This window comes from Borostomias antarcticus (genome assembly GCF_949987555.1).
Source record: "Borostomias antarcticus genome assembly, chromosome: 12".
Classification (NCBI taxonomy): Eukaryota; Metazoa; Chordata; class Actinopteri; order Stomiiformes; family Stomiidae; genus Borostomias; species Borostomias antarcticus.
The window spans coordinates 12,184,881-12,208,880 of NC_140245.1; the positions used below are offsets into that span (position 1 = coordinate 12,184,881).

At 47.2% G+C, this 24,000-nt stretch overlaps 1 protein-coding gene across 1 annotated transcript in view; it reads right to left on the bottom strand.

The window, feature by feature from the left end:
• LOC311315713 (myomegalin-like) overlaps nucleotides 1-16,717 on the bottom strand; it is a gene marked incomplete at both ends in the record, with an annotated part of 43,318 nt that extends 26,601 nt beyond the window's left edge. Inside the window, 4 exons of the mRNA XM_084446418.1 lie at nucleotides 468-578; nucleotides 7,820-7,887; nucleotides 7,976-8,034; nucleotides 16,698-16,717. Of these exons, the coding sequence (XP_084302544.1) occupies nucleotides 468-578; nucleotides 7,820-7,887; nucleotides 7,976-8,034; nucleotides 16,698-16,717 (258 nt within the window). The remainder of the gene's footprint in view (nucleotides 1-467; nucleotides 579-7,819; nucleotides 7,888-7,975; nucleotides 8,035-16,697) is intronic.
• Between the last annotated feature and the right edge of the window lie 7,283 nt (nucleotides 16,718-24,000).

Below are 24,000 nucleotides of genomic sequence, written 5' to 3' on the forward strand. Positions count from 1 at the left end.
ATATATGTAGTCTGGAATGAATCTGACAACATTCCGTCACCACTGATTGGGCAGTAATAAACCAATGACAAGGCTTATCCCCAAAACCACATTCGCTGAGCAGACCAGGACCTCAAAGACTGACCACCGTGGAGGATGAAACACAGACAAACCCTTTCACCTGTTCATCTATCTGGTTTTATATAAACCCCTATTTTACTAATACACAAACCATTCAATAAGTCAGTATTTCAGGTGAATGGGTGAGTGACTCAAAGCCCTGTGCTCATGTCCTACGCTGCAGGAGAGCTGTGAGAGGTCAGGAATGTCCAGCTTCCTTGTACAGGAGAGTGATGTCCAGCAACTTCAACAATAACTTTAAAATTAACATTAACAACAACATCAAGACTTTACTTGTAACATTACAAGTGACCGTAGCATTGAGAGTAACAGTGACAGGTGCCTTTGTGAGGACCAGTCGTACTCACCGTGCGGTAGACATCGTCGCTGCTCTCCTCGTACTTCTGCTGGATCCTCTCTTCCAGGAAGTAGATGCGCAGCTTGAGGCTGAAGTTCTCCTTCTTCAGGTCGTTCAGGTGCTGCGACATAGTGCGGTAACCGTTAGACATGTCCGTTAATGCCAACGCCAGCCCGCCCACATGTCTGTTTAGAAGTCAGGAATATAGGTTTCTGTGCGGATCGCGACAGAAGACGGTGTCCGTTAAAGGTACGGCGACCGTGAAGACATGTCCATTTGTCAGAGTCCGGCGACCGTAAGACGTGTCATCTCCTGGTCGGAGACGACATCATACAGTATCACCCCTGTCTGGTGATGTCACCACACGAAAACAAAGCAAAATCTGAAAAAAAATCTATCTACTAAACTATAAAAGGGACTTCCTAAACCTTGGGAGGCCATAGTGGCCACACACACAGACACACACACTAACACTATATTACACACACACACACACACATACACACACACACACACACACACACACACACAAGCAGGAGTGTGTGTGTCGTGTGGCGGTGCAGAGGGCTACTCTGCGGCCCGAGCGCTCAGAGTTGCGTCCATGTCTGGTCCATGGTGCGGAGTGGTCTGGGAGGGGAGAGCTCACGGGGGGTAGTCTACTGGGGGAGAGAGGGGCGCGGCTGGAGGCAGGTAGGAGGGGGACCGCTAGGGGCCTATTCCAGTTGGGGAGACATCCCTGGAATCTCAGACAGCCAGAGAGCAGGAGTGGGGGGGGCAGTAGCAGACAGAGGGAGAGAGCGAGAGAGGGAGAGGTAGGGAGAGATGAGGGAGCAAATGGAGGGGGCCTCACAGGCACTTGAGATATGTACTGTAAAGAGATCACACCCCTGGGTATGAGGGGGTAGATTAGAGAAGGAAAGAGAGAGAGAGAGAGAGAGAGAGAGAGAGAGAGAGAGAGAGAAAGAAAGAAGGAAAAGGTCTCTTAACTCCCTCTACCTCTCCCCCTCTCTCTCTCTGTTTCCTGTGTGATCCCTGGCTGTGAGAGCAGAGAGAGAACAGCTGAGTCTCTGTCAACACCAACCATCTGCTCATTATGTTACACAAGCACTCAGTCACTCACACTTCAGTTAGTCTTATTACACTTATTACGTCACACAAATCATGTCCCTCTCTACTAGAGCTGGACAGACAGACAGACAGACAGACACAGGTGGAGAGATGGATAAAAAGAGGGAGGGAGAGGAGAGTTGAACAGACAGACAGACGGACAAATAGAGAGACCGACCGACAAACGGACAGGCAGCCAGACAGAGAGGTGGAAGGACAGAGGGGTGGAAGGACAGAGGGGTGGAAGGACAGAGGGGTGGAAGGACTGAGGGGTGGACTCCTGTGGACATAGAAGCGGTGAGGCTCTGAGCCACTGGTGCTGCTGTATATATAGAGAGGTGCTATTGTATATATAGAGAGGTGCTACTGTATATATAGAGAGGTGCTACTGTAGGCCTATATATAGAGAGGTGCTACTGTATATATAGAGAGGTGCTGTATATATAGAGAGGTGCTACTGTATATATAGAGAGGTGCTACTGTATATATAGAGAGGTGCTGTATATATAGAGAGGTGCTACTGTATATATAGAGAGGTGCTGTATATATAGAGAGGTGCTACTGTAGGCCTATATATAGAGAGGTGCTGCTGTATATATAGAGAGGTGCTGTATATATAGAGAGGTGCTGCTGTATATATAGAGAGGTGCTACTGTATATATAGAGAGGTGCTGTATATATAGAGAGGTGCTACTGTATATATAGAGAGGTGCTACTGTATTTATAGAGAGGTGCTGCTGTATATATAGAGAGGTGCTACTGTATATATAGAGAGGTGCTGTATATATAGAGAGGTGCTACTGTATATATAGAGAGGTGCTACTGTATATATAGAGAGGTGCTGTATATATAGAGAGGTGCTGCTGTATATATATAGAGGTGCTACTGTATATATAGAGAGGTGCTGCTGTATATATAGAGAGGTGCTACTGTATATATAGAGGGGTGCTACTGTATATATAGAGAGGTGCTACTGTATATATAGAGAGGTGCTGCTGTATATATAGAGAGGTGCTGTATATATAGAGAGGTGCTGTATATATAGAGAGGTGCTACTGTATATATAGAGAGGTGCTACTGTATTTATAGAGAGGTGCTGCTGTATATATAGAGAGGTGCTACTGTATATATAGAGAGGTGCTGTATATATAGAGAGGTGCTACTGTATATATAGAGAGGTGCTGTATATATAGAGAGGTGCTGCTGTATATATATATAGAGGTGCTACTGTATATATAGAGAGGTGCTGCTGTATATATAGAGAGGTGCTACTGTATATATAGAGAGGTGCTACTGTATATATAGAGAGGTGCTGCTGTAAATATAGAGAGGTGCTGTATATATAGAGTGGTGCTGTATATATAGAGAGGTGCTACTGTATATATAGAGAGGTGCTGTATATATAGAGAGGTGCTGTATATATAGAGAGGAGCTGTATATATAGAGAGGTGCTGCTGTATATATAGAGAGGTGCTACTGTATATATAGAGAGGTGCTGTATATATAGAGAGGTGCTGTATATATAGAGAGGAGCTGTATATATAGAGAGGTGCTGCTGTATATATAGAGAGGTGCTACTGTATATATAGAGAGGTGCTGTATATATAGAGAGGTGCTGTATATATAGAGAGGAGCTGTATATATAGAGAGGTGCTACTGTATATATAGAGAGGTGCTGTATATATAGAGAGGTGCTGCTGTATATATATAGAGAGGTGCTACTGTATATATAGAGAGGAGCTGTATATATAGAGAGGTGCTGTATATATAGAGAGGTGCTGCTGTATATATAGAGGTGCTGTATATATAGAGAGGAGCTGTATATATAGAGAGGTGCTGTATATATAGAGAGGTGCTGTATATATAGAGAGGAGCTGTATATATAGAGAGGTGCTGTATATATAGAGAGGTGCTGTATATATAGAGAGGTGCTGTATATATAGAGAGGTGCTGCTGTATATATAGAGAGGTGCTACTGTATATATAGAGGTGCTGTATATATAGAGAGGTGCTACTGTATATATAGAGAGGTGCTACTGTATTTATAGAGAGGTGCTGCTGTATATATAGAGAGGTGCTACTGTATATATAGAGAGGTGCTGTATATATAGAGAGGTGCTACTGTATATATAGAGAGGTGCTACTGTATATATAGAGAGGTGCTGTATATATAGAGAGGTGCTGCTGTATATATATAGAGGTGCTACTGTATATATAGAGAGGTGCTGCTGTATATATAGAGAGGTGCTACTGTATATATAGAGGGGTGCTACTGTATATATAGAGAGGTGCTACTGTATATATAGAGAGGTGCTGCTGTATATATAGAGAGGTGCTGTATATATAGAGAGGTGCTGTATATATAGAGAGGTGCTACTGTATATATAGAGAGGTGCTACTGTATTTATAGAGAGGTGCTGCTGTATATATAGAGAGGTGCTACTGTATATATAGAGAGGTGCTGTATATATAGAGAGGTGCTACTGTATATATAGAGAGGTGCTGTATATATAGAGAGGTGCTGCTGTATATATATATAGAGGTGCTACTGTATATATAGAGAGGTGCTGCTGTATATATAGAGAGGTGCTACTGTATATATAGAGAGGTGCTACTGTATATATAGAGAGGTGCTGCTGTAAATATAGAGAGGTGCTGTATATATAGAGTGGTGCTGTATATATAGAGAGGTGCTACTGTATATATAGAGAGGTGCTGTATATATAGAGAGGTGCTGTATATATAGAGAGGAGCTGTATATATAGAGAGGTGCTGCTGTATATATAGAGAGGTGCTACTGTATATATAGAGAGGTGCTGTATATATAGAGAGGTGCTGTATATATAGAGAGGAGCTGTATATATAGAGAGGTGCTGCTGTATATATAGAGAGGTGCTACTGTATATATAGAGAGGTGCTGTATATATAGAGAGGTGCTGTATATATAGAGAGGAGCTGTATATATAGAGAGGTGCTACTGTATATATAGAGAGGTGCTGTATATATAGAGAGGTGCTGCTGTATATATATAGAGAGGTGCTACTGTATATATAGAGAGGAGCTGTATATATAGAGAGGTGCTGTATATATAGAGAGGTGCTGCTGTATATATAGAGGTGCTGTATATATAGAGAGGAGCTGTATATATAGAGAGGTGCTGTATATATAGAGAGGTGCTGTATATATAGAGAGGTGCTGTATATATAGAGAGGAGCTGTATATATAGAGAGGTGCTGTATATATAGAGAGGTGCTGTATATATAGAGAGGTGCTGTATATATAGAGGGGTGCTGTATGTATAGATAGGTGCTGTATATATATAGAGAGGTGTCCTGAATATAACAGAGACGAGGATCCCTGACCTTCCCTCTGAAAGAAGACAGGATTTTGAAATAATCTGAATCTATTTATCGACACCTAAAATTCTTAATTTCCATTGATTTTTTTTATTTCACTCGCCAATATTTTTGCTTGTCCTCCATCCACAATAAACACACCATCACTGACACACATATATGACACGTATATGACACACTTGCAGATACTAAGGCATCATACACGCACACACATAGAACACACAAACATCGTAATGTCCTGTCTTTAAGTCTTTGTTATTCAGTTATGTTAAATGTTCACCGTACTGTCTGTTATTATACACTTGGTATTGTTTATTTGTTATATCTTGCACAGATAAATAAATAAAAAAGAGGGCAGGAGAGAGAGAGAGAGAGAGAGAGAGAGAGAGAGAGAGAGAAAGAGAGAGAGAGACAGAGAGAGAGAGACTAGAAGCCTGACTAAAAATGATCCTTCTTGATCCTCCTTTCTGACAAGGTACTAAGGGGCTGGTAGAATGGTGGTAATGGTAGATGGACTGCACTTATATCGCTTTTATCCAAAGAGCTTTACAATGAAGGCCTCTCATTCACCCATTCACACACCAATGGCGGCAGCTGCCACGCAAGGTGCTAGCCTGCTCACTGGGAGCAATTTGGGGTTCAGTGTCTTTGCCCAAAGACACTTTGACATGTGGACAGGAGGAGCCAGGATTTGAACCGCCGACCCTACGATCATTAGACGACCCGCTCTACCTCCTGAGCCACAGCTGCCACACAGAAGGAACTGCAGCAGGGTGTGGTCTCAGGCCCTGACTGAAGCCTGATTAACAGTCACAGTCCAGTCTGTCCAGAGCCAGTTACTCAGAGGCCTGTGGCCTGATGACACGCGTGATTTAACCCACTCAGAGTAGCCATCAGTCACCACGCTGGTTTTCTTATTTACCAACACATCCAGCTACTGACCGACCGGGGCGCCGTGACATCATTACTACTCAACCTTGTCTTGGTGGATGAGGTGACAGGGTCCATTAAGGTGGTTTTCATAACGCCTCTAAATAATTCATCAGAGTGTGTGTGAGAGAGAGAGAGAGAGAGACAGAGAGAGAGAGTGAGAGAGATGGAAGGAGAGAGAGAGGGAGAGAGATAGAGGGAGAGATGGAAGGAGGGAGGGAGGGAGGGAGAGAGAGAGGGAGGGAAGGAGGGAGGGAGAGAGTGAAGGAGGGAGGGAGAGAGAGAGAAAGATGGAAGGAGGGATGGAGAGAGAGAGGGGAAGGGGGGAGGGAGAGAGAGAGGGGGGGAGGGAGGGAGAGAGAGAGAGAGAGAGAGGGATGGAGGGAGGGAGAGAGAGTGATGAGCTGGCACCAAGCTTAGACATCCCTGGCAGGCTGATGACATCACCGATGTGTATATTTAAAACAACATCACACACATGCACACACACACACACGCTTGCACGCGAGGCGGCACAACAGCCAACCAATAGGCCCTGCCCCCCACACACAAACACCTCCTCTCTCATTGCCTGTGATAAAAGGGCCTGTGTGTGTTTATGAACGTAATGAATGAACGTCGTCTGTGTGTGTGTGTGTACGTCTGTGTGCGTGTGTGTGTGTGTACGTCTGTGTGCGTGTGTGTGCGTGTACGTCTATGTGCGTGTGTGTACGTCTGTGTGCGTGTGTGTGTACGTCTATGTGCGTGCGTGTGTACGTCTGTGTGCGTGTGTTTGTGTGTGTGTACGTCTATGAGCATGTGTGTGTGTGTGTGTACGTCTATGTGCGTGTGTGCGCACAGACCACCTGTCCAGAGGTGCTGTTGCCAGGCACCACAACCACACGAGAATGTGTACATGGCATGTGTGTATGCATAGGTCAGGTGTGTGTGCATGGGTCAGGTGGTGTTAAAGTGTGCCATCCTACATGCATATGTAGGTGATGGTCGATGTCAGTCTCCCTTTAACCCCCATCTTTACCGACAGGCCCCTCCCTCTCCTCCCTCCCCTCCCCCGCTAGCGTGAGTAGCTAGTGACACCTCTCTTTATAACATGGACATACAGCACAGTCATCTATTCTGATCTGGCATGCATTTGAACCACAAGCTGTTTTGCACTAAATATGAGTGGTGAGAAGGGATTTGGAGATAGAGGAGGGGAGGAGGAGAAAAGGAGAGGAGAGGAGGAGTGGTTTAAGGAGATGAGTGGGGCTGGGTGCCAAAGGAGAGGAGGATGAGAGGGAATCCTACAGAAAGAGCGAGAGAAAGAGAGAGAAAGAGAGGGAGAGAGAGAAAGAGAGAGAGAGAGTGCCCTGTTCATATCACAGTCCTGATTAACAGGGTTCTGGAAAAGCAGGCGTTGAGCAGCGCTGGTCCAGGGCAGGAATAGAGTGTGATGTGATGGATGGGAGTCTGAAGTGGGCCAAGACACAGCCGGGGGCTGAGAAGCAGCAGAGCAGGATTGACTGAGACCAGCGCCCCCCCCCCCCCCCCCCCCCCCTCTAGAACAGGTGCTGAGTTATTCATCGCATTCCACATTCCGCTGTTTACAAATAGAACATAGAAATAGATTCACATACTCAAAAGAGGGCCAGAACATTCTTTTCCACGATCGACAGCATTGTAGGATCTCCTCCTGGATGCTGTATTTAAAATCTGAAGGTGATGCCTATTTCAGCCCCAGCAATATACAGTGCTCACATTCCCCGCCTGGGGTGCTGTGTTACCGCTAGAGGGCGCCAAAACGTTTCTCAGTCATCAGGGGTGTGGGCCTACAGCAGCCCGCTGCCAGGTGGGTTTCTCATAGTGTCTGAGGGAGAAACTGACCTGACTCCAGGTGGAATTCTCTAGAACTGCATCCTTCTTCAGGAGGTCATCTCTGATCTAACATGACCGGACGGGCGAAGTCACGTTACATTTGAAGTCCACCCACCTGTTCAAACTCCTTCAGAGTGTGGAGCTGTAGAGGTGGAGTGTTGTCTGTTTCATTGCTGCACGAATCTGGTAGACAAGTGACAGATAAGGGGTTTATTATAGGAGTCATGCTTAGATTACAGCTGTATCAATCATCCAATCAGCAATCTGTTACCTGTCATGTGACCTGCAGTCCTGGATGAGGACTCCTCTTCCACAGCACTGTCCCTGAGACTGATATAGAGGACACACATGCACACACACACGTGCATGAGGAGTGAGGGTCAAAGTTCAAATCATCTACGGGACTTCTCAAATCTCAGCATTATCCACCTCCTCTACCTCCCTCAATGCAAAGCTGTTTTAAGACTATCCTCCATGTTACACACACACGCACACACACACACACACACACACACACACACACACACACACACACACACACACACAGAGATGATGGGCACTAGGCAGATGGGAGGGGCCTGATCCGCTTACTGTGAAGATGGAAGGTGTCAAAAGCAGTGTCTGCGCGCACAACATTGCTGTGGATCAGGCCTACCCAGCGGTCCCGCTCTAAAACGTCCCCAGGCAACTCTCCATCATGCTGTCACGTGACTCAAGGGCCGTCCGTATGTGTGATCTACGGCGACCGATAGGCTGCATCATCAATATCAGTCATGTTCCCAGCTAGTAGGGAATATTCCCAACGCCTTCTGCGTAAGTTTTCACATTCGTTTAAAAAAAAAAAAAAAAAAACAACGCTATCTGGGTTGTAGCCTATCTACAGTAGGCTAGTATATGTCTCCGTCTGTTTTTATGAACTGGGCCTAAACCTAGTAGCCTACATTCATTAGCTCCAATCAATATAGGCCTAGGCTACTAGCAGTCTAATTGACTGCAGCCATATCTAAAGCACCCCACTGCATAAATGACAACCACTGCCAATTACAGGCTATGTTGTAGCCTTTCAAACGTCCACAAAAATATCCAGTAGTCAATTTCGGGACCTCGAGCAAATCCGTGTCACCGAATTCTGGGCTTCTACTGTGCAGAATGGAGAAGCGGGAGAGCTAGCCTAAATAGCGCGCTCACACACACACGCACGCGCACACACACACACACACACACGCTCGCATTCAGCGATTAGAATATCTCAAGCACTGCATACTGAATAGCATTGAAATCGCACTTTGTTATCCTGTAGACTATTGAAATCACTAGCAGGTAGGCCACGCAAACGTAGTAGCCTATCATTTTCAGCCCGATTTGTTGAGCCCAGCATGCAAACGTAGGCATGAAATCTTTACCTCTCAGACTCGGTCCAGGTCTGTTCTGGTAATGAAGACCAATCCATATATTCCGTCAATTGCAGGGTAACCTTGCGGGTAAACCCGTGTTTTTATACCATCTTGTCATTATTCCATTCTACGGTATAGCAAAAGAGGACATTTGCGCGGCCGATTCCACGCGACCATTCCAGCGTTTTCGCAGCGACCATGAGAAGATGCGCGCAGGCTGCGGTGCGGCGGGGGATCGGTAGCCTCGTCACACACGCACACACACACGCGCACACACACACACGCGCACACACACACACACACACACACACACACACACACACTCCACTCCAACCCCCGCTGTTCAACTACCCCACTTTATTAGGCTACACTGGTAATAAAGGCCCACTTCTCTTCCCTTGATCCTATACCCCTAGAACGGCGCCACAAGGTGATTAGGCCTACTCTTATACGGGTTGACATTTTAAAATGACAAGTGAATTCCGAGATTGGTTTCTAAACACACTATATGTGTTAAAGTAGCCTAATTGTTGAACATATGCAGAAAGTCTGTGAATTATTGTAATGAACCACAAATTAGCAGAGTCACTGAATATAAATATCTGGGCCTGTGGATAGATGAAAAGTTAACCTTTAAATCTTATATTGAGAAACTTGCTTCTAAGCTGCGCCAAGGCTTTCTGTTCAGAAATCGCTCAAGATTCCCTCAATTCTGTCGGAAAAAAAGTTGTTGAGTCAATATTTTTATCTGTTCTTGATTATGGAGATGTAATGTATAGTAACGCAAGCACCCAGCTATGCGTGTCTCCACTTGTGTATCAATATATTGTGATGAACCTGGGGTGAGGTGTTGCGCAACCGGAGTGGGCGTGGCACAATTAGACTCGATTGTTCACAGCCGTGGACGCCTCTGTTTGGGACTCTGGTAAATAGAGAGCCAGGAGTGCATTGTGTCATTGCTGGAGTAGCTGAGTGCTATCACTGTCCTTCTACGGTGGCCTGATCTCTGCGAGCGGCACGCTCGGGCTGGGTGGGTGCGCGTTCGCAGTGGCTAGAGCTGCCGACGACGAAGCCAGGAAGACAGGGGAGTTTGACTGCTCATTAGGCCTAGGAGGAGAGGCCAGTTGTCTCCTTTAGGCAGAGAGGGCTGGGGATCCTAGGAGTGTGTCCGCCGCTGGCTCTCCAGTTAAGTGTTCGGTCTGCCGCCGTGCGCCTCCCTGCACCGCCAACCAACGCGCTATTGTTCCTCGGGGATTGGACGGTGCCGAAAGCCTTGACCCTGGGGAGGGTCTCGTCAGCAGGGCGAGCTAAGTTTTAACCCTCCATGTATTTTCTGGATTGTAATGTCTGTAGTCCTTGTCCGTAATCAATGTAAATGATAGGCCTGTGCTTATGAATTGGACCAGTTTATATCCTGAGCCAGAGAGTTTTGAAGCGCTACTGTGGGCGATATAGCCTGCCTAATGGGAACCTGTGTAAGCTACTGCCTTATTATATTGGTCACGTATTGAGTGCAGTGGTTACGGGTTGCAGTGTTCCCCAAGTGCAGTGTTTGTTCGGGTGCGCCCTGTGTGCGGTGCTGTGCCAGCCTTTGTACAGGCCTGATTTGAATGTGTGTACACCGATTGCAGTGTTAGCGGCTCCTATACAGGCCCAATGGTGCTGCGTACGACCCACAATAGTGTTTGACCTCGGACCAGGCATTTTATGTAGTTGCCCTATCTGATAATAAAGGCTGTGTTTTTCATAGCTGGGTTGTGCTGTCTCCTTGGTCTCCGACAGAACCCTTATTGGGCTGGTTCACTACACTGGTGTCAGAAGTGGGATTTAAAAAAATAAAATCCTCTTCCAAAGATTATGTCGGAGGACGGGAACGCAGCACATACCTCAACTAACGAGCCTGCTGATCCACTTGAAATTGACGAGTCTGTTAGGTCTGATAACCTACCCATAGCTAACTCACACACCCCTGCCACTATGAATCCTGCACGGCCTGTGTTTATGCCAGAGACCTTCACTGGTACTGGAAGAGAATGGTCTGACAGGCTAGGACAGTTTGAGATGGCTGCTGAGGTGAATCACTGGAATGACGATTTGAAGCTTAAATTTATGTTTGTCTGGCCGGGCACGTGACATTTATAACGGGCTCTCCCCTGACTCCCGTGGGAGTTACGCACTGCTCAAAACTGCCCTGGGGGGTTGTTTAGAACCTTGTGATAGCGGAGATTGGAATAGGGCAAATTTTCTAGTTCGGCGACGGCTACCTAATGAGAGCGCACGGGAGTTTGGGAATGTTCTACGCAGGCTAATAATGAAAAAGGCTTACCCTCATGCCGACAACGATACCCGTGATCTTTTGGTGAGAGACCATTTCATCGAGTATGTAGGCAGTGGAGAGCTGCATGTTAACCTGCGCAGTGCCAAGCCCCCTACATTGGAGGGCGCAATTAACCTTGCCACCAAACTTGAGCAGATAAGAAGCCTAGAACACACCCGGCTTGACCCTGACGCCAGAGTGCACGGTGTCACAGAAAAATCCTCAAGTGACAAACAAATGGAGGTGCTATTGGGAGTGGTAGAGGGGCTGCGCCAGGAGGTTCAGACATTACAGGGTACAGTGCAGTCAATGAAAGCCCCCGACAGAGTGACCCCCTCTGTGCGCCCAAGCACAAGCGCCCCTCGTACTCAGAACAGCTGGGGTCCTAGTCGCGGAGAGGTGTGCTGGGAGTGCGGGTGTAACTGCCATTTACGGCGAGACTGCCCTTATCTACAGGGAAACTAGAGGGTGAGTACGGTAGGCCAGATGCCCACCCCCCTCCCTTTCCCCGGAATGGCCTTGCGTAATCAGAGAGGACCAGGGATGTACCTCCATGCTAAAATAGGTGGGTCTGATTCCCGTGTGCTAATTGATACGGGAGCTGAGGTGTCAATTATCCCCAAATCAATATGGTTGTCGCTGACTAATGGCGGTGGGGAGTTAGAGGAGTTTGTTGGTGCTACCTCTGCTGCCAATGAGGGCCCCATGTGCGTAGTGGGGCGCTGGCACACAGTTTGCCAGTTTGACTCCTTAGCCCTGGTCACAAAGAGTTTCTGGTGGCTGATGTCCCAACCTCAGATATTCTGCTAGGATCAGACTTTCTGTCCAAATTTGGGGCTGTTATTGATTTGGGTAATCAATGTTGCCGTCTGTTGGGTAGAAAGCTACCACTAATCTCAGCCTCTGACATGACTACACCACAGGTTGTTACTGTACGCACTGACACCGTGATGCCACCCCGAAGCGAGTTTATAATCTTGGGGGCTGTCAAAGGGCTTAGTGAGGGGTGTAGGACTGGTATGCTGGAGCCGTCAGGTTCTCTATCTAAACGCACTGCTGTTTTCGTAGCCAGAGTCATTTGCAATGTGAACCAGGGTGTGGTGCCCATTAGTCATTAATGTTACCGAGGACCCTCTAACACTGAGACAAGGCATGAAAGTAGGCACGTTGTTTACTGACATAACTGTCATCAGTGACGTAGATGAGGGTGGAGGTGCTCCCCAAACACACTCCTGGTCCGGTGACTCCTTGCTGAAGGAGCTCGGCTTGGAAGAAAAAGGTTTAACCCCCGCTCAACTTAAATCTGTCCATGGTCTCTTACAGAGGCACGCTGCCATTTTCAACACCGGGGACACTGACCTGGGTAGAACTCACCTCACAACACACCAAATCCATACTGGTAATGCCAAGCCCATTAAGAAGGGGCCACGTAGGGTCCCCCTTCATGTTCAGCAGGAGGTTTCAGATCACATAAAGCAGATGCAGGAGAATGGGATCATACGCCCCTCATGTAGCCCGTGGGTAGCACCCATTGTACCGGTGCGTAGGAAGGGAGGTGCACTTAGATTCTGTGTTGATTACAGGAAGCTCAATGACTTCACCGCAAAAGATGCATATCCGCTTCCCAGAATCGATGACGCTCTAGACAGCTTGGCCAATGCGACTCTGTTCTCCACCCTCGACCTAGCCAGTGGTTATTGGCAGGTCGAGGTGGACCCCAAAGATCGGCCTAAAACCGCCTTTGCTACTAGACAAGGATTATTCGAATTTAATGTCTTGAGCTTTGGCCTTTAATGCGCCTAGTACGTTTCAAAGGCTCATGGACTTGATACTAGCTGATCTACAATGGGCAACGTGCTTAGTCTATTTAGACGATATTATTGTCTTCGGCCGTACATTCCCAGAGCACCTCAGCCGGTTGGATGAGGTCTTGTCCAAGTTGGGTGCAGCAAATCTAAAAGTCAAGCCATCTAAATGTGATCTTTTTGCCCCCCAAGTCAAGTACCTGGGCCATATTATATCAGCCGAGGGAATCAGGGCAGACCCTGCCAAGGTAGAAAGTGTGCGTGAGTGGCCAGTACCAAAAAAACAGACTGAGGTAAAAAGCTTTATTGGGCTAGCCTCCTATTATAGGCGGTTTGTTAAAGGCTTTGCAGATATAGCACGCCCTCTGCATCAGCTGACGGAGAAGGGTAAGAGATTTAGGTGGGGGGATGACTGTCAACAGGCTTTTATGCAGTTAAAGTCCCGTCTGATTACGGCCCCAGTGTTGGCATATCCCGACCCCCAGAAGAGGTTTGTGTTGGATACTGATGCTAGTGATGTCGGAATCGGAGCAGTATTGTCTCAGGAGGATGGGGGGGCTGAATATGTAGTAGCGTATGCCAGCAGGGCATTGTCCAAGGAAGAGCGCAGGTATGCCACCACGAAAAAGGAGCTATTGGCTATGGTAACATTCACCAAGTTCTTTAAACATTATTTGTTGGGAAAGGAATTTGTCCTGCGCACTGACCATGGCTCCTTAAGATGGCTGCATAATTTCCAGGGGCTGGAGGGGCAGTTGGCTCGGTGGGTGGAACAACTGGCTAGTTTTAATTATAAGATTATTCACCGCCCTGGGAAACAGCGTGTTAATGCAGACGCTTTGTCTCGGCTACCGGCTTTCACGGAGAGTACTAGTGCCCTGCTCTTAGGTGCTAATTCTTTGGCTCCCCAGCAGGTGCCGGTCACGTCAGTTTGTGCTGTGAGAGCCCAGGAACAGGAGCCCCCCTACTCAGAGCTCGAAGACGAGCTAGTACAAGCGCAACAGAGGGATGAAGAGACCAGTCAGCTGCTTCAGCTTAAAGGGGAAGGGAAGGCAGACTTGCATGACAGGCCAGGGCTGAAACAATATGCTGCTGTGTGGGAACAGCTTCAGATACAGAATCAGCGTTTAGTCCGTGTCCCACCCGCTCAATCAGATGCAACTGGAGTACAGGTTATGTTGCCCAAGTCAATGGTCCCTGCTGTCCTGAGCACCTTACACAATTCAGTTACTGGGGGGCATCTGGGTATTCATAAACTGCAGGCCAAAGTGAAGGATCGATTTTACTGGCCAGGCTGGTTTGAGGAAAGAAGTGGTGCAGAGAGTGTGTGGACTGTGGGTCTTGTAAAGACCATTGACGCCCCCCTTGTGCACCCATGGTTCAGTCCGTCCCCTCCCGGCCCTATTAACGTATTATTTTTCTAAATGGACTGAAGCTTTTGCCATTCCCAACCAGGAGGCCCAGACCATCGCCCGTGTTCTAGCAGAGGAGTGGGTGTGTCGGTTCGGTGCTCCTCGCAGCATCCATTCTAATCAGGGAAGAAACTTTGAGCCCAACCTGTTTAAGGAGCTGTGTAGGCTATTGGATGTCAACAAAACCCGCACATCCCCTTACCACCCCCAATCTGATGGTCTAATAGAAAGGTTTAATCGCTCTCTTTTAGCCATGTTGTCTCTGTTTGTAGATGACAACCAATCGAATTGGGATGCGTTATTGCCGTACGTCATAATGGCCTACAGGAGTAGCGTTCACGCCAGTACTGGTTTCACACCCTATAAAGTCCTGTTCGGGCAGGAGATAGTTCTGCCTGTTGATGTGATGTTGGGGGTGGGCCCACAAGGCAAATTTACTGCAGTTAGCGATTACGTAGCGAGAACTGCGGATACTCTCTCTACTGTGGTGGAGGCAGTGAAACGGCACCAGGCCAAGGCCTCAGAGCAGCAAAAGGCTGCATATGGTTTTCGTGCTAACTTCCAATACTACTCGGTAGGAGGGTTGGTATGGGTACGGAATAAAGCGAAAACGCGGGGACTGTGTCCTAAGCTGCAGAGGCGATACAGAGGACCTTATAGGAAACCTTTTGTCTCCGGGGCATTTTCAGAGACTCCGGCCACCCTTACCAGGCCCGGTGGCAGTGTTCCATCCCGAGGGTCCTTCTTCGAGCGCTGGAGGGGCCCAGCAACAGGAAGGGCCATCGCGGGGAACTGCTTCAGAGCCGGTGCCTCAAGGAGACGACCAGCCAACGACAGCAGCTGATCCCTCTACTGTGAGGCTGGTAGACGGACCTGCGTCAGCTACGAGAACTGGACCAGGAGAGAGAGGCCCACATCGACATGGGGGGTGTACAGCAACGCCGTGAGGAGAGAGAACAATCACAAACAACACCCTCCCAAGACCTTCGCGTAGGTGGTGCCCAAGGCGGCCACACAGAGAGCCAGACACTGGGGCAGTACCCAGTGACTTGACCGAGAGGCCACCCCACAGACCCAGGACAGCAGAGACCATATTCAGGCCGCCCTCATGGTCTAGAGACTATGACATGTCTAGCTCTTAAACTCGGGGATGAGTTTTCCTTATGGGCGGGAGGAGTGTGATGAACCTGGGGTGAGGTGTTGCGCAACCGGAGTAGGCGTGGCACAATTGGACTCGATTGTTCACAGCCGTGGACGCCTCTGTTTGGGACTCTGGTAAATAGAGAGCCAGGAGTGCATTGTGTCATTGCTGGAGTAGCTGAGTGCTATCACTGTCCTTCTACGGTGGCCTGATCTTTGCGAGCGGCACGCTCGGGCTGGGTGGGTGCGCGTTCGCAGTGGCTAGAGCTGCCGACGACGAATCCAGAAAGACAGGGGAGTTTGACTGCTCATTAGGCCTAGGAGGAGAGGCCAGTTGTCTCCTTTAGGCAGAGAGGGCTGGGGATCCTAGGAGTGTGTCCGCCGCTGGCTCTCCAGTTAAGTGTAAGTTTTTTTGCTACTGGATTGTGCTTTGTGTGTGCAAACATGTTTACGCACAGGTAAGAAAGCAATCGATTGGTTTGTACTGTTCTGTAAAATGATCATTATAGCTGAACACATAATATGGCAATAATTTGGTCTTTTTCGAAAGAGTTCTCCTATGTATGCTATAAGCATCATGCAGGCTGTGCTTAATGACACCTTCATTCTGATGAGTCGTGTTGCCTTAAGAGACGTCAAGAGATGTTTTAATGTTAGGTTTGGTAATAAGACCCAGGCGCACAGCAATGAAGGAGGCAGATGAACAGGCTCAAACCCAGAGGGGTGGAATGCTGGAGAAATGAGGAGGAGAAGGAGGGTGAGTCATAATGATCACAGGCAAAAATTTAACAAGCAAAAAGGTTAGCACTGCAACTGTGTAAAGGTTCTTGTAGGGGTTGCAGGCGATTGCAGATGAGGATCAGGTGTGGTGATGAGGGATTAGGAACATGTGAGCAGAGCCGTGCCACAGAGGCGCCGCTCCTACCTTTGCGCTCGCGCCGACATGCTGAGAACATTTGAGTCCGATTCCAAGCCAGAGAGGTGAGAGGAACGGGAGGGGTTAGCCGAGAGGGTAGAGTCGGCAGGAGACGGGGAAAGGGAGCGGCCGGTAGCCGGGGAAAGTCCGGGGAACTGGAGTGCCGTATGCCCGTTCCGAGCGCAGATGAGCATGTAGTGGGAGAGGAGAGAGACGGATGTGGAGGCGAGGACAGGCGATCCGTAACATTTTAGGATTCAATTAATTATGTTCAGAACTATAACATGCGATACGATCAGGGAGCATGGAGGAGGGTGGTGGAATATTTAACAAGCCAGATGTGAACAAAAACATGTCCCCTACATGATGCATTTTGTGGTCATGGATGAGTGGAAATGTGATATTTTCTTTATGAATATATGACTATGAATATATGACATTTTGTAAGTGTTATTGGTAACACTTTACAATAAGGTACACAACAAATGAGTAGTTACTTAGTGCAAACTAAGTAAAACCACTGTGAAAACCACTTCTGGGACGGTGTCAGACACAGGGGAGTGGACCACGCCTAACAGGCGTCGGACATTCGAAAAGGAGTGGCGGCCCTTGATAAAACCAGATTGGTCTGAAGAGATAATATTGGGTAGGATGGGGTCCAAGCAGATGGCAAGTGCCTTGGCAAATATTTTAGTATCAGCATTTAAGAGTGAGATGGGCCTATATGAACCACACTCACGAGCAGCCTTTCCCTTCTTGAGAAGTGGTGTGATGGATGCTTCCGTAAGCATTTGTGGCAGAGTTCCCCTGTCTAGGGAGTCCAAATACATATCTAGGAGGAGAGGGGCTAATTGAGTGGAGAATCTTTTTTTATAGAATTCAATTGGGTAGCCGTCAGGGCCTGGGGCCTTTCCGCTCTGCATTCCCCTGATTGATTCAGTGATTTCATCTAATTTGTAAGGGCCTGTTCAAGTCTCCTTTTTGAGTGAGATTGATTTGGAGAATGTGTAACCTGTTGTTGGCTTTTGGCGTTTTTCTTCTTTGTTGCTCTGCGTTGTGTAATTTTGTATAAGCCTTAATAAAGTTGCAGCACCATCTAATTATGAACCACGATGTTGATAGCCTTCTTTGTTGTGATAGTATTGATAAAATCACCCAACACGGGATTGGAAGCGGCGACAGATGATAGATTTATTGTACAAAGATACAATCACATGGAACACTGGGATGTTTCCCTAGTCTCTCTCTCTCCCTGCTTCTCTGCTGGCTGCGGCTGTGGCGCGAAGTCAAGGCCTTAGACTTCCCTCCCCGCATGGTGTTATCAGCGGGCCTGCCTGCTGGGAGTAGCGAATCTGTCCGTCCGAGTTGCCTACCGTTTCCAAATCAAAGTCCCAAGGTTTGGTTGAGACGTTAAATAGTGCTCTCTCGGCCCACCCCCCACGCCTAAGCCTGCCCGTTTAGGTGAAGCTAGATTGGTGGAGGAGTGACCATACAGATGTGTCGCCTGTCACCCTAACATGATATCTTAATCACCATTGGTTGTCAGTCTAGGTTGTGTCTGTTTATAGTGTCCCATAGAGATGTGTCATTACTACCCCAGAGGAGAGGCCCCCCCTGTGGCCTAAGTGTGACCTCTTGACACCCACTACCCTGAACGGCCACAGCAGCATCAGCTGTCTCCTTCTATCCCTTCCACTGCACATTCCAGACTGTTTAAAAGAGCACAAAAACACACAAACAAGCATTACATTGACTTTAAGACTCTGTGGACTTTTACCTATATTCTTCACTGTCCAGCATAGGTGAGCTGGCAGATGGTGTTTCAGAAGTGTACAGTTCTGAGTAGAAAGTTTTGAAAGTGTCATTAACTGCAACCGGGTTAATTATATGTTCATTTGAAGTGTTTTCAATTTGGGTAATAAATTGGGTAGCCGATCTACATTGAAGTTGGTGAGCTAGAAGCCTTCCGGCTTTTTCTCCATGTTCGTATATATAACCCCGCGAGTGGAATAGTAGTCTCTCAGCCTGGTCAGTTGAAGAAAAATCATATTGTGTCTGAAGACCCAGTCTTTCCTTATATAATTCTGGTGAAGGGGAAACTGAATATTGTCTATCCAGTTCAGATATGGAGTCCAAACGGTTAGCCTGTTTGTCATTCTTAATATTCCTAAGCTGAGTTGAATGATAAATGATTTATCCCCTAATGATCACTTTTAGTGTGTCCCAGAGTAGAAAGGGGGATGTCGAGAAATGTCATTCTTATTTGTCTCAAGGAACCTGTCAATTGCCACAGACACTGCTGTATAGAAACCCTTGTCCGCTAGTAAGGCTGTATTCAATCTCCATGGCGGACGTTCTGCTCTGTTAAGAGAAGGAGAGATCCATCAACACAGGAGAGTGATCTGACTCAACTATATAATATTCAATTTTCGTGACTGAGGGTAGGAGTGAACTGTCAATTCTAGAATATTTGTGGTGTACGTGAGAGAAAAATTAGAATTGTTTACTTTGAGGGAATTGGGAGTGCCAGGGGTCCAACAACCTATCTGAGATATAAAGGCATTTAAAGCCTTGGCCATTTTTGAGGGAGATGAATATTTGGGATGGGAGCAGTCTAAGCTTGGGTTGATTAAAGCAATGCACAATTAAAGTCAACCCCCAAAATCAATGACCGTGACTGCAAATTTGGCATAAACCTTTTGATAAAATTTTCATCATCCCAATTGGGAGCATATATGCGAGCAAAATGTATGAAAGAGGGAGCCAGAAACCATAATAAAGCGGCCTTGGAGGTCAGAAATAATATCTGTGGGGGTGAATTGTATCTTTTTGTTAATTAAGATTGCCACCCCTCTACATGTAGCTTTGACATTAAAATTAGAGTGGAATACTTGCCCCACCCATGATTTCCTGAGCCTTACTTGGTCCTTTACTACTAAGTGCGTTTCTTGTAAGAAAGCTATATCAGTTTGATGGCATTTTAGATGGGTGAAGATTCTAGTTCTCTAGCTCACTGATGATTCACCAATCTTCACTGTGCTATTTGGTATATTAGCCATTAAAAGCTGCTCGTTTCTTGGAGAGGGCCACGCTTAGGTCAGGGTAGCATCTGAGAACCTAGCCTTGGTAGCGCAGTTCATGCTGCCTGGCCCAACGCAGGGCGCATTCTTTTTCCTGGTATCGGTGAAAGTACACCACAAATGGCCGTGGAGGAGCCCCCTCTCTGGGCTTGGGTAGAGGTTGGAGGTTTTTCAAAGACATCTCTGCCCATAGCCACGACCAACAACTCGGTTAGGGCTAGGGTCAATCTGACAATTTTGACCCAGAATATCCAGCACTCCCAGCTCTCGAAAATGAAGTGGTGTACTCAGAGTGGACAACAGAGGGTATACGTATACACATCCCATTACAAGATGTGTCAATCAATTTACCAAGATGAGAACTTAGTGTTAGAATTTGAAGAAGGTGAAGCAGATGAGACAGATTCAAACATGTTATGCAGATACACATGCGACCATATTGTCGGTATGTCGACATGGGGTGTTCCCCGCTGCTATATAAGACTTTTAAGGGAGGATACAGGCTTAAGGAGAATGCTGGTAAGTGGAGGCCTTCTTGGGATTGGCTGAATCTAAATTTAGAAGATTGGAAAGCCGTTTTGGCTACTACAGCAGCTAGTGCTGGAATAATACTAATACAAATTTTCTTGCTGACATGCTGCATCGTGCCCATGCTGAGGAGATGGTGCCAAAGGACAATGGAGAAACAGATGGATGTCATGGGCCTTCAGAGGGCCCTGATGCTGAATGCCATGACACCAAAACAACTGGCACAGCTGCACCCTACCATTCCAGGAGAGAATGTCTGCCTGGACGTTTTCCCAGTTCCGAACTACATGGAGGACCCAGACTCAGACCTGGAAGTAGAGGAACAGGACAAGTGAGGTATTGAGTGAATTGTCAATGTTGCAGGAACCATGTCTCAAGCCCAGAAGGACGTCAAAGGGAGTTTGTGCCAGCGCTGAGGGAAGTGGACAGGAAATGTTTGAAACGTTAGAAACGTTTACCTATGCAATAAAATGTTATAACTCATATACATACGTTTAAACATTACAGCGATATGAACAGGTATCAACAATAATTACTTGTGTGCTTAAGAATGTTTTGAGGTATCCATAGTCAATGGTTTGCTATAAACATATACACATTTTTGGTCAACTGGTATAGACATTACATCAATCAGTATACTCATCAGTTAACATTGAATAAAAGACTCATGTTGTTGTTCAGTGCTGTTTAGAGAAGAGATAGCGTAATGGTCGCCTAGCGGGAGGGGCCGTAAGGGAATTTTCCTGCAAGACAGCCGACAGGTTTTTCGCTCTTCGCGCTATAAACATGCATATAAACAGCCAATGATGTATCGGTTCTGTAATCAATTGTTGCCAATGTTATGTTTCAAATATCAAGTGTTCAAGTACCTTATTTTCACATACATTCACATATATTTCAGTCATACCATACAGTATAGCATAGTCACAAGTAAGCAGTTCACGGTAGTACATGATAATCAGCACTCCTATTATTGTAAGTATGATGGACAAGTCCATCAAAGGGGGGATTATGTTGTGGAAACTAGTAGTGTTTAGAGGGTTGTTTGGCCGTAAGGTCAAGTTGGCTCGGCTGAGGAGAACAACAGGAAGAGAACAGCAAGCTCAGTTGAGTTCCCTAGTGAGTTGTGCATGTCAGAGCGTTCTAGACTGGAATGTCCCATTTCACAGTATGTCTCAATAACATGATTAATATTTACTTGTGTAAGTTCCAAGAAAAGTCATTAGCCTTATGTGACGCACACACTGTGTTTGAGATATGCATATAAAAGGTGATGAGCCAGTTGGGCTGGGGGCCAGTTGGGCTACCCGAATAGGCTGAACGACTTGGGTCTCCTGTGAAGTTTTGTACTGAAGTTTTGTACTATCAGAAATTACCAACACAGAGCGGCGAGAGTGAAGAAGGTAGGAGGTGAGAGACGGGGAGGAAGATGAAGCATGAGAATGGCGGAAGGACAGGTGAGGTGACGATGGCGGCGGAGGAGTGGGCCTGAGGCGTGTCCGCTGCTGCGCAGTGGTTAGGATTAGGGGTTAGGGCAGAGACGCTCACCCTGCCAGTTCATGGGCTACCTTGACTGAAGAGAGAGAGAGAGCCTGGTGTGGAGACGACGCACTTGTGTTGGAGACTGGCTGTGTCGTGTGTGTGTGCTATCCATTTTTATATTCAAGTCACAACTAAATAGGCATATTTTACACCCATTTCTGGTGATCAGAGACACCTACGAAGAGTGAGAATACAGGACAGGCTGGTCTCATCATGAGCGGGAGACGTCCCCTCCCACACTCCCACACCGTCTCACTGATGAGAGGAGAGGACTGCTGTCTCCCGAGAGAGAGAGGAAGACAAGAGTGGGAGGGGATGGAGGTCATCAGGAAGGCTGTTTGCATGTTTCATGCTTTTATTTGAGTGTTGTGGAACAAATAATAGCCGTCAATACCATCCCTTCGGTTTCTTTGAGGGTGAATCCAAACTTCATGTCGGTTTCTGAATATTTTCGGGTCTTACATTTACCCACATCGCTGGGGCAGGGGGAGCTGGGGCAGATGGAGCTGGGGCAGTCCCATCCCTTGTGCTCTCAGATGTCCTGAGGTGGAAGGAGTAGCCTAACGGAGGGTTAGGGTTAAGGGTTAAGGGTTAGGGTTAGTTAAGTTAGTTAAGTTAAAGGTCCTGAGGTGGAAGGAGTAGCCTAACGGTGGGCTCCCGAGCTCCAGGCCTAGTTACAAAACAATCCATTCTACTTCACCTAACGTTAGTAGGCCAACTGTAATTATTCATTATTGTAGTACAGAACAGCTTTTTTTCTTCAATGGCAGCCAGTAGGTCATGTAGGCCTACGCTAGGCTTTGCATCAGGCCTACGCTAGGCCTACGCTAGGCTTTGCATCACACACCATAGTTGCAACATGGGAGTCATCCATTTTTTTTATAGTTTTTGTGGAAAGTAGCTCATGATTGCCAATTAATACTTGGAATTTACTCAATATTATTATTTTGTCAAAAAATACGCCTTTTTTTTTTCAACACAAATTATTTTGCATTTTGACAATTGGTGGACCCCCTGTTGAAGATGCCTGCTGTAGAGAGGAGGCTGTAGAGAGGAGGCTATAGAGAGGAGGCTATAGAGAGGAGGCTATAGAGAGGAGGCTATAGAGAGGAGGCTGTAGAAGGCTGTAGCCTCCCCAGTGGGAGGAGTCTCTCAGTACGTCCATCTGTCTTTGGCTCTTAAGAGTCCCATCCTCTCCCTATCTCTCTCTCACTTTCTCTCACTTTTTTCTCTCTCTCCCTCATCTGTCTCTCTCTCCAGGAGCAGTTTTATCATAATCAGTCTCTGACCATCAAGCCCCCCTAAAGGTAGGCCTTCATACAGTATTCATGAATTAAGGATTGCAGCATGATATATTAATAGCCAGAACCATTTAGAGTAATACAATGTCATCCTTATTATAAATAGTCTAATTGTGGGGCATTTGATTATTGAAACAGTAAGTTTGAACCTTTAAAAGTGTGATGTAGCCTACTTATTACTCCACATAGTTAACCAGGAACCCTGAGGTAGACGGGATCAGGAGCAGAGCTGGTCAGACAGAGGACGCCTGGCCTCGGGAGACACCAGCAGGATCTGGCAGCTCAGAGAGACAAGCTGAGAGTGAACTCAGGACATCAGGATGGTCTCTCAAGGCTAGAGATCAGGATGGTCTCTCAATGCCAGAGGACCCCTGTCCTGTGTGTCTCTGACCCTGCGGTCGGCCTCCTCATGCGTTGCACACCTTCTGGAGCAGCTGCTGATGCAGATATGGATGGCATATGGAGATCAACAGCACACAGATAGGAAGGGTTGATGAATACTTGATGGGAGGATCACAGGTGTCTCTCTGGTGAGGAGGTTAGGGTTAGGGGTAGAGAAGTGGACGGATAGAGGAGTGAAGGGTCAACGCTGACCAAGGCTGGAAGAGGAAGGCCGTCCCTGTCGCCTCCTCTCTCCTGCATCCCCCTCTCCTCTTCTCTCTCCTGCATCCCCCTCTCCTCCCCTCCACTCCTCCCTACTCCACTCCTCTCTCCTCCCAACTCCTCCCCTCCCATTCACCCCTCTCTCCTCTCCCCTCCACCCCCCTCTCCTGCACCCCCTCTCCTCTCCTCTCTCCTCCATCCCCCTCTCCTCTCCTCCCCTCCTCTCTCCTCTCCTCCTCTCCCCTCCACCCCCCTCTC